This window comes from Phalaenopsis equestris, unplaced genomic scaffold, assembly GCF_001263595.1.
Source record: "Phalaenopsis equestris unplaced genomic scaffold, ASM126359v1 Scaffold000549, whole genome shotgun sequence".
Taxonomy (NCBI): Eukaryota; Viridiplantae; Streptophyta; class Magnoliopsida; order Asparagales; family Orchidaceae; genus Phalaenopsis; species Phalaenopsis equestris.
This window is the reverse complement of record NW_018164989.1, coordinates 95,505-107,447: the sequence shown is the minus strand read 5'-3', so window position 1 is coordinate 107,447 and position 11,943 is coordinate 95,505. Positions and strand designations below refer to the sequence as shown.

The following is an 11,943-nucleotide window of genomic DNA, read 5'->3' as shown; positions in this document are numbered from 1 at the left end:
TATATATATATTAAAAATATTAAATAATTAGTAAAATATTATTTTAATATTAATATGTATTTTAACAATTTACCTATACAATGTAAGGCCAATTAATTGATGGGTGTATAGCTTCATAAATTTTATTTTTCTATATACAATGTTTGTCAAAAATAACTAAAAAAAATTCCTTATGATACTTTTGGAAAGCGTGTTGTTTGAAAAAGAGAACTTAAGAACTAAAATGTAATCCAATTGCGTTATACCTATTCTTTTATTCTTATGATTTACAATATAATTAGTAGTTATAAGTAGTATTTACGTATCAATACAACTATTTGGTTGTTTTATTATTCTACTTGCCGTGCTTCTCTGTTTTTAGAACAAAGTAGGCAATAGAATTAAAAATTAGGGCAGAATTGCTAAGTAAAATTATGTCCCTTCTTACAGCTTTAATTACGTCCTTTTAAAAAATATGTTTTGAACAATAAACCACATACATTGCTCATGAAATGTCATTTCTCAGTAGTTTTAGTCTTAGGACAATTTTACATTAAACCACTCTTCCTTCTGCTTTCTTCAGGATTTTTTTTAAACCCTTATTGAAGAAATCTTATTTCAATTGTGAAAACATGTTTGAATGTAAATGGTCCTACAACCTCCTATCCATTTGGCTATTGGTGAATATATTTATTAGGAAAATTTTACATACAAACCACTCAATTTCTATGTATTTACATGTCTAACACATAAACTTCAATTTTTACATACTCATGAGTGGGTGTATATATCTTTTTAAAAGTTAAAATGGTGGTGTTTTTGATGTGATGAAATATTTGGGTTGCATGAACGTATAAAGGAAAGTTTAGGTGTTAGATATGTAAATACATAGGAATTGGGTGGTATGTATATAAATACCCTGTTTTTAATAAGATACATGCCAATTACTTGAATTATGTTTTTGCATGTGTGACAGGCTTCTCGTCTTTTTGGTCTTGGAGATGAATTTAGTGAGGACGCTTTGCTAGGAAGGCTTGAGGGCATGAAGGACATTATTCAACAAGTCAACAAACAATTTAAAGACCCTGTAAGTGTGTACTTCCTTCACATTTGTAAACAACTCAGTATTAGTTAGCTAACTTGTATGTTTTGGAACTTGTTTATGTAATTGCGCAAACTACTATTTCTAATATCTTTTTACAAGCTTGCTTTTCTTATGGTATGGAGACTTAGAAATTTGCATCACGAGAAACCGTTTAGGTAAAGTTGTTGAGACTGCTACTTTAAAGTTTATCCTCTATAAAATATAAGGGGCATTTTTAGTCCTAAAAGAAAATTTGCATCACGAAGAAACCGTTTAGGTACAAATTTACGTATTTCACACCTAAACTTTCATATTTACACACATGGCATTCAAATCTTTAATTTCACACAAAAATAGCACTATTTTCACCTTTTAACAGTGAAATACTCCTTTTCATGCTATGGTTTAAAGCACCAAAATGATATGTGTAAATACGAAAGTTTCAGTATGAGATATGTAAATACATAAGAAGTATGTGCTAGGTACGCAAATTTTCCAAATTTTAGTTAACGGGATGAAGTTGATGTGGAGTCATCAATTCAAAATAATTTTTTGGTTAAGCTGTTCTTTTAATCTAGCTCGAGGCTACGTTTTTGAGTTAATTTTAGTTTCCCCTTTGGGTGACTGAAATGTTTGTTTTCTAGTTTTGGCATCTGTGAAATTATCATGCATGCATGCTTTCATGAGCAAGTGCTGGTGGATAAAATTTGTGTATCAAAATTTAAAATTTCTAAGCAGCTATTATTTGTTAATTATTTTGCTTATTTATTTGTGAAATATGCCTATTTATAACAAATAATGGTTGGTTGTCAATATATGGGATCACTCGGGTATGATTACAAAATTTACTGCCCCATTATCAACATTTAGGAGAGTTTTACATTTCGGTATGCCCTCGTAGTTTAAGATTACAAAAAAAGCCTACTATATATTCCCAATCTTCTTACTAAATTCTGAGTGCCCATTCCTGTCTATCAAGGTCATGATAGCTTGTGCCTAGTACCTTCTACCTTTGCATTAAATTGTTAGAAGATTTACATACATACCACTTAATTCATATGTACTCACATATTCTCTAACACCTAAACTTCATTTTTTTACATATATGCCACCTTACTTATCCATTATAAGGTGTATTTCGCTTTTTAGAAGTTATAATAGTGGTAGTTTTGATGTGATATGAAAGATTTGGGTGGGATAAATGTAATAAGTAAAATTTAGATGTTAGATATGCAAATACATAGGAATAGGTGGTATGCATATAAATGCCCAAAGTATTCGTGGATATGCAACATTATTCTCTTTTTATCGAAAATTGTAGTTGCTTGTTATCGCTCATAAACAATGTTTTCAATTATTTGGCTTCTGTCACTGTTATTCTCTTTTTTCTGAAAAGTAATAGGGATAATGTAATCTTAGGAATGAGAAATGCTGAAGACATTATACTAAAGGAGGATTTACATGCATGCCACACAATTCTTGTGCATTTTACATATCTAACATCAAAATTTTGATAAATATTAGTATCACATAAAAAATACCACTAATATTAAATTTTTGCAAGTGGAATACACCATTTCATGCATGTGCTTTGATATGATTACGACTCACTTTTATTTAAGTAAATATAAAAGATTTAAGTGTTAGATTTGTGAATAAGTCAATTAACAAAAGAAGTAAATCTTCTTTCTTACAGAGCCGAGTGGGATGCAAGCTATTAGTGTCAATTTCTTGCATTTTTTATATATCTTCATATGACTATTCCAAACCTTTCTACAGAGCTGAGTGTGCCTACGAGCCATTAACAGCAAATATGTCTAGGTTGTCATTTTATTTCGGTGGGGTAAGCTGCTAGCGATGGATGTTCAACTTTTCTTTTAGAAAGATTTATGTACATTCCACTCAATTCTTATATATTTACGTATGTAACACCTAAGCTTTAATTTTTACTCGTGAAAAGGTGTATTTCACTTTTTAAAAGTTAAAATAGTGATATTTTGATGTGATATGAAAGTGGGTGGTATAAATATAAAAAATAAAGTTCGACTGTTGGATATGTAAATATATAAGTATTTGGTGTTATGTATGTAAATGCTCATTTCTTTTATAAAACAATATCATGCTAAATTCTAAGCTACATTTTATCCTTTCTTTTCATTAGTTCTGAAAGAATTACCTTCAGCGGTGCGACTTGATTGCGTGTATCATAGTCTATAGTACCATAAAGACCTTTTTTTGGAAGATTTACATAAATACCACTCAATTCTTATGTATTTTCTAACACCTAAACTTCAATTTTTACATATATATACCATCTTACCCATACATGAGAATGTCATTTCATTTTTTATAAGTTAGAAATGGTATTTTTGATATAATATGAAAGATTTGGGTTGCATAATGTTAAAACATAAAGTTTAGGTATTAGATACTTAAATACTAGAAAGGTTCTCTTGGGTTCATTCTAGTGAAATTTATGAAAAATTCCTTACATATGGAATAAATATTTTTGCATCCTTATTGCAAACGATGCCACTCATTTCATTCAACAATTTTTTTGTTCATTTATTGTAAATAAAATCTTGATAAATGATGTTGATGAGAACCGTAAGAGCTATTGAGCTTCATCGGATCAATTTCTTCTTTGGTCGCTGTCCAGCGGTTAGTTCACTACTGTTAAACTTTTACAAAAAAACCCACATACTTTCAAAATTTAGCAGTTCTCATCTCTACATCTTCTGAAGTGGTGCTCTTCCTTTTTTCCAGGACATGACAACATTTGTCTGCGTCTGCATTCCGGAGTTCCTTTCCCTCTATGAAACTGAGAGGCTTGTACAAGAACTGGCAAAGTTTGAGATAGATGCTCATAATATTATCATCAATCAAGTAATTTTTGATGAGGAAGGTACAATCTCTTCTTCTTTTTTTTTTCACAAATTAAGAGTTGAGGGCATTACGTTGTTTGGTCCCACTGTTTTCACAATTTTATAACGTGCTCCACCATTTTGTTTTTTTGGAAAGTTTTGTTTATTTATAGGGACATTTACATACATACCATACCACACAATTCTTGTATATTTACATATCTAACACCTGTACTTTCATATTTACATGCATAACACTCAAATATTTAACACTGCATAAAAAAAACCACTATTTTTTATTTTTTAGAAATGAAATACCCCTTTTTGGCATAGGTTTATGACACTAAAGTATTATATATGTAAAGGGCATTTACATATATACCACACATTTCTTATGTATTTACATGTCTAACTCTTAAACTCTTATATTTTCCTACATAACACTCTAATCTTTACTTATAACATCAAACATACCACTTTAACTAACTTTTTAAAAGTGAAGTACACCTTTTTTTGAATAGGTTCGTGATGCTAAAATGTCATAAACGTGCATATCAAACCTTAGGTGTAGGTTATGTAAATACAAAGGAATTATTTGGTTTGTATGTGAATATAGAAGTTTTGGTGTTAGCTGTGTAAATACATAAGAATTCTGTGGTATGCATGTATATTTCCCTAATTATCCAACCAAGCCATGTGAATGTCTTAATCCTTTGATATCTTCTATGAAATTTAGTTTTAGAAGATTTACTTACATATCCTAGGTATTTACATCTCCAACACCAAAACTTCAATTTTTTACATATATACAACCTTTACTATACATGAAAAGGTGTATTTTACTTTAAAAAAGTAAATAAAAAGGGGTTTTTTGACGTGATATGAAAGATTTGGATGTTATAAATGTAAAAAAGAAAAGCTTAGATGGTAGTTATGTAAATATATGAGAATTGGGTGGTATGTATATAAATGCCCCAAAATTTTTTTAGGACCCAACCGTCTGTGCCTTTTCGCAATTCATTCTCTTTATTTTTCTCACCACCCCACCTCTCACTTACAAGTATTTCCATCATTGCATTTCATAATCTTTACTTATTGGCCATTTTCCAAGTGGATGCGAAATAATATATTTGTTTTTGTAGCTGTGGAGTCCAGGTTACTGAAAGCTCGAATAAAGATGCAGCAGAAGTATATAGATCAGTTCTATATGCTGTATGATGACTTCAATATCACCAAATTGCCACTGCTTCCGGAAGAGGTAACAATTAAAATCTTTTTTTTTAAATGTTTTGTTGGGAGGTGGAGGGGGCAATACCTCTGTATTTACATATCTATTACATTTATACCGCCATAAAAAATTTCGCCATTTTAACTTTAGAAAGTGAAATACAGCTTTGCATGCATAGGTAAGGCGGTGTATATGTAGATTGATGTTTAGGTGTTCGATATGTAAATACATTGGAATTTTTTCCTCTTTTTAACAATTCTAGTACCACCTCCTTAAGGCTAATTGTGCCAGAGGGGATTCGAATCCCCGATCTGAGGAGTCTTATACTGTGGATGTCAACCAACAAGCCGAGGAACGCGGCACACACACACACACACACTCCACAGAACGACACACGTATTCGTAAATTATTTTCATTAGTTGATTCTTTTTTCTATTTTCTTGCATATGTTTCACAATTTTTTCATGCAACTTTTTTGCCTGAATTGCTTGCCGTGGATTTTATCATATTTAGATGTAATTTGAATTGCAACAAGTTATGTTAATCTACGATACATCGAAATAGGCAGCTTTTTTCTGGCAGATAACACACCAAATCTAAATGGATGTTGTGCAATGAATCGATTTGTTTTTGTATATATTAGCAACTACGCATTCTTTTTAGAGGCATTTACATACATACCACCTGATTCCTATGTATTTACATATGTAACACCTGAACTTTAATTTTTACATACTGTAAAAATTGAAGTTTAGGTGTTAGATATGTAAACACATAGGAATTAAGTGGTATGCATGCAAACCATCCAGGAAATAAAGATTCAAAAAATCAACCTCAATTAATGATGATAATGCTAATAATGATAATTTTCTCTAAAGAACTTCAACAATGGCATGTGAGCTTCTGCAGGTCACTGGCGTTGAAGCCTTGAAAAGATTTTCAAAACATTTCACAACACCATACAAGCCTGCTCTAACCAAAGGCTCCATGGAGGAATTGCAGCAGAGGATTTCAGAACTGAGATTTCAGCTGAAAGAAGCCGAAGTTGAGCTCGACAAACTCAAGAGAGGTAAACACAAGGCTTGATTTTACAAAACCACCCCCCTTTTTTTCATTTTTTCCTTTTTTTTAATTGAATCCTCACAGCCTTTCAGATAAGCAAATTAATGAGGTTTTTTAGTAATAATTTTTGGATTTATTTTATTTTATTTTTACTTGTTACTTGGTACTTAAGTCTGGTGATGCTATTATTTGTTCTACTGATGCTTCTAATAAATCTGTTTTGTTTTTTGTTTTTGTTCAAAAAAACTTGTCGTTTGCGAATTACTCATGTTTAGCTCGCTAAATAACTCGTGTTCTATTCGTTCGATAAACAAGCGAGCCGAACAAGAACAAATTTTGTTCGATCTTGTTCAACTCGTTTTGGCTCGAATTAATTAAATAGTAAATAATAATATATAAAATTTATTATAATGATATCTAAACTTTTTTTTTTTATAAATGTAAAAAATAGAAGTTAGATGTTGGATATGTCAAACATATGAGAATTGGGTGTTATGTATATAAATGCCTCATTTTCTTCCAAAAATCCTGCCCTTGCTGGCATGGAGGTTACCAATGTAAATACATAAGAATTTAATGGCATGTATGTACATGATCTTTCTCTTCATTAGTTTGTCCCACATGGGGATATTGGGAGAAGCTCTATCAGCTTCACTTAAATAATCTCTTGTGATTTTTTTGAAGGAGAAATATATTATATTTTCAGTTCAATTGAAAATATTTTAAAATAAAATATTAAATTTTTGAAATTTCAATTCAAGCTGAAATTTGAGTTGAAAACTAATATGATTTGTTCACGCTCAATTCGTCCAAATAAATTTGAATTAAGTCGAACACAAATAGTTAATTTAAAAGCTATTTCAAACATAAGTTGAACACGAGTGAATCTTGGGCTTGCTTGAGGTTGGCTTATTTATATCCTCAGTTGTACGTTCAGTAGAAGAATGCAAGTATTTTTTTTTTAAGTCAAATCTCATAGGGAAATTTTATTTCATCAAGAAAATAAATACAAAGATAATGTGATCAATAGTTCAACTAACCACTTACAACTCACGCAAAAAAAAGAAAATCCTATGAATCGTTGATCACTAGATACAACTAACACAAAAAAATTAAAAAAACATTATCACGTTGTATAAAGGGTAAATCTAAGAAGTCACCTCTGATAAGAATAGACAAGTCATGTGGAATTTTGATGAAAAAAAAATGAAGTTTGTTTTATAAATGTAAAAAATAAAAGTTAGATGTTGGATATGTAAAGATATGAGGATTGGGTGTTATGTAATATAAATGCCTCATTTTCTTCCAAAAATCCTGCCCTTGCTGGCATGGAGGTTACCAATGTAAATACATAAGAATTTAATGGCATGTATGTACATGATCTTTCTCTTCATTAGTTTGTCCCACATGGGGATATTGGGAGAAGCTCTATCAGCTTCACTTAAATAATCTCTTGTGATTTTTTTGAAGGAGAAATATATTATATTTTCAGTTCAATTGAAAATATTTTAAAATAAAATATTAAATTTTTGAAATTTCAATTCAAGCTGAAATTTGAGTTGAAAACTAATATGATTTGTTCACGCTCAATTCGTCCAAATAAATTTGAATTAAGTCGAACACAAATAGTTAATTTAAAAGCTATTTCAAACATAAGTTGAACACGAGTGAATCTTGGGCTTGCTTGAGGTTGGCTTATTTATATCCTCAGTTGTACGTTCACTAGAAAAATGCAAGTTTTTTTTTAAAAAAAAATCAATTCTCATAGGGAAATTTTATTTCATCAAGAAAATAAATACAAAGATAATGTGATAAATAGTTGAACTAACTCCCTACAACTCATGCAAAAAAAAGAAAATCCTATGAACGGTTGATCACTAGATACAACTAACACAAAAAAAATTTAAAAAAACATTATCACCTCGAATAAAGGGTAAATCTAAGCAGTCACCTCTGATAAGAATAGACAGGTCATGTGGAATTTTGATGAAAAAAAAATGAAGTTTTGCTTCTCCAATACTATTTTGGTAGCCCAGTTTGCATGTTGGTTTTCTTCTTGTTAAGTAAATGACCAGTTTATCTACAAGGTCTTAAGAAAAAAAAAAATTATTTGATTAATAAAAATTCAAGGATACGATTGTTTCTTGGTACAATAATTCCATAATTTACAAGAGTCCATTTCAATCTCAATTAAACTCTAATTGCATTTAACAACTAAATCTAAGGCAATTGTAACAGCTTCTGCTTCAGCATAAATAGGTGCATGAGCCATAAGAGGAGTAGAAAACTAAAATAAACAATTTCCAGTATAATTACGACAAACTCCTCCAATACCAGCATAAGAATTATTCCAACTAACATCAATATTTATTTTTAAAATATCTCTTAAAGGCTTTTTCCAATAAATCAAACTAGTAACTGGCTTGCAATAAGAGGGTATAGAAAAATTATATTTGTCAAACAAATTCCTCAATTTTATGCCCAAAGGTTTCTTAAAAACACCAAAATGTAGCATCTTAAAAATATAATTTTTAATGAAAATAAAGCATGAATGTGCATGAATCAAAATATAACTTTATTTAGCATTATGTCTAACAAATCAAATGTACCAATAAACAACAATAGGAATAGAGGTGAAGAAAAAGCCTCCATCAAATTGATTCCAAAATTTAAAGAGATCATCAATCGAATAAATGCAGAGCTCATTCATCCGCAAATCACAAAATTTAAAATATTTATTCAAACATCAGTCGTGTAAGAACAGCTAATAAAACTATGTTTTAGATTTTCTTCTCTGTGATTACAAAGAAAGCAACGAGAAGTTATTCTTAATCCTTCTAATCTAAGAACATCATCAGTAGGAAGAATACGATGGAAAAACCTCCAAAAGCAGAATGCAAGCTTGACATGATATATTCTATGATCTCATTTTGAGACCACATAGCATTATTTTTACATGCTTACATGTGTATGACATCCAAACTTTTATATTCACATATGCATAATAGTCATAACATCATATGACAAACATTCTCTTAAAAATTCAAATGCATGTTTTCAAGCATAGGCTAATATAAACAAAATGGTATAAATGTAAATGTAAAATATAGGTGTTGATGTGTGAACACATGAATTGTGTTGTAAATTTCCATTTTTATGGGGCATCTACGTACAAAACACGTATTTTTTAAAGTATGTATTTAAATATCTAACACCTAACATATCATGTGATGTATGAAATGCTCTTACGATTGCGAATCATTAATTCAAATGTATTTACTTCTCTTAACACCAAAATTTTATTTTTTACATATGTACCCTTATACGCATCAAAAAGGTGTATTTTAAATTGTATTTTTAATGTGATATGAAAGATGTGGGTGGTATAAATGTAAAAATGAAAGTTTAGGTGTTGGATATATAAATATATTGAAATTGAGTGGTTAGTACTTAAGTGACCCTATAATAAGGTGATTTTATTTATTTATATGGTATTTGCCTAATGAAATTTTGACTTGAGGTTGCATTGGTAATTAATACATTTTAAAATCAAATTATGAATTGCTTGCGCTCATATTTGTGATTAAGTGAATTGCCTCAGTGTAAGACAAGCCAAATGACTTCAAAAGTGGTTTAATTACAAATGAGATTGCATTTTGCACTCCAAGCATAATAATTTTTTTTGAGACATAAGTTGAGAGACTAAATTATCTTCGAATGTATTAGGCTTATGGTCAAATCAAGTGACTCGATGAAACGAATCTAGAAAGCTCAATATTACTTGATCCGACGTCATTAAGGTATTCAAGCTCTCATAGAAATGATATTATTAAGGGAATCATTTTGGACCATCGGTTCAAGTGGTTCAAATTCTAGAAATATTCTAGCAATATTTATGAAGGATATCACTTTCAAAATCTATAAATAGTATCTCACTTTCTTTATGAGAGGAGGAGAGGCTAAGATGAGAAATTTGAAGGGAGTTATAAGCTCTTAAAGATTCTCAATCCACACCATTGTCGGACTACAGGCATGTTGGATGACAGTCGTCGGGCCACCGCCCCAAACACGGACCTCCAACACTGCTGTCAGCAACCATCACTTGGCCGACGTAGGGCCACTGTTGGACCACCACAATTGTTGAAGGACTATTATCTCCTGACCACAGCTACACTTAACCATTATCGTCGATTGGTCGCTGCTATTGGGCTAACATCATCCGACTAACACTGGGCCATTGCTTTCATCGCCGAACAACCGTTGTTGTCAATGGTTTATCATTGTTAGACTATTCATAGTTCAACTTTACATGGCTACCAATATTATTGTGGTAGACTATTATCGTCAGAACTACACTTAACCATTATCGTCGGTTGGCCGCCACTATTGGGCCATTGCTTTCATCACCGAACAACCATTGTTGTCAATGGTTTATCATTGCTAGACTATTCATAGTTCAACTTTACATATCTACCAATATTATTGTGGTAGACTATTATCGTCAGACCACCATCACTATGCAATGTTGAGGCACCGTTGTTGACTTTGAATCACCGAAGATCCATTATTGCAACTACTAGACCAATGTCGCCAAACTGACATCATCGTCATTGTTTCCACTACTTGATAATTATCGCCATGCAGCTGCTACCACTAGACCATAATTGTCCAGTCAACGTTGTCACCATTGCAGGACCACTTTCACTATCGTCAAACCATCATCACTTGGCTATGGACGATGCTATTGCCACCATCGCTTGCCGCCACAAATGTCAAACCACTTATACATAGCCGATGTTGTCAGATTATCATTATCTTATCATAATTGTCATCGTTACACCATATTTGACGGACCACTGTTGCTAAGCCAATCTCAATGTTGTTGCCATTGTCGTCTGGTTGTCGCAACCATCAAGCCACAACAATGTGGTTGGGCCACAATCACATTTGTTTTAGAACCATTATCGTGCAGACCTCGTCTTTGTAGTTTCAAGTTGTCGGACCATTGTCAGCATCGCTTGATCACTATTGCTCGAGCCCATTGCACTTGAACCGCCATCGCGTGTCTATCACTTGGTCGCAATCATGTTGCTAATGTAGCAGTGCCACCAACGTTGTTGTCTCTATTGTAGTTTTTGTCAGAACATTGTCGTCTAGCTGACGTCTTGGCCACAGTCGAACCTCTGTTGCTAAATCAACATTGTAAGATCTCCATCACCTGGATATCTCTACTATTATCATCAGACCATTGTTGTCTAGTCGCCACCGGTGCCGCTGACAACATTAAATTCAAATCTCTACAGTATAGCCCCCATCGTCAGTCTTCCATTATCACAACAGGTAGTTATATTTTCCCAATATTTTTGCTACTACTCTAATGAAGGTCAAGTCAATAACTCTCGCTCTTGAAATATTATTTTTTGCTTTTTAGGAACAAAGAATGTATAGTAATGTGCATTTGATTAGTGAAACCATTTGTGGGATTTTTTTCCTTTTGAAGTTTTCACATAAAAAACTCAAAGCATCATCTCTATTATCTCTTTTTTTATCTGTGTATTTGTGTGCTAGATTTTGGTACAATGCTAAGATGTTAATATATGCCCATCGATGCGAATTATCCAACATATAACTATAATATTTGCAAATATATTATACTTTTTTAGAGAAAAAAATATGTGGTTATTTGTACTTTATTTTACAAATAAATAATTAAAATAAAATCATA

The 11,943-nt window shown here is 31.5% G+C and overlaps 1 protein-coding gene across 1 annotated transcript in view; it reads left to right on the top strand.

Moving 5' to 3' along the window:
* LOC110029107 (ATPase ASNA1 homolog) overlaps positions 1-6,273 on the top strand; it is a 16,703-nt gene extending 10,430 nt beyond the window's left edge. Inside the window, exons 4-7 of the mRNA XM_020731233.1 lie at positions 956-1,066; positions 3,830-3,968; positions 5,070-5,185; positions 6,066-6,273. Coding sequence (XP_020586892.1) covers positions 956-1,066; positions 3,830-3,968; positions 5,070-5,185; positions 6,066-6,242 — 543 coding nt within the window. The 3' untranslated portion in view covers positions 6,243-6,273. The remainder of the gene's footprint in view (positions 1-955; positions 1,067-3,829; positions 3,969-5,069; positions 5,186-6,065) is intronic.
* The last annotated feature ends 5,670 nt before the right edge of the window (positions 6,274-11,943 follow it).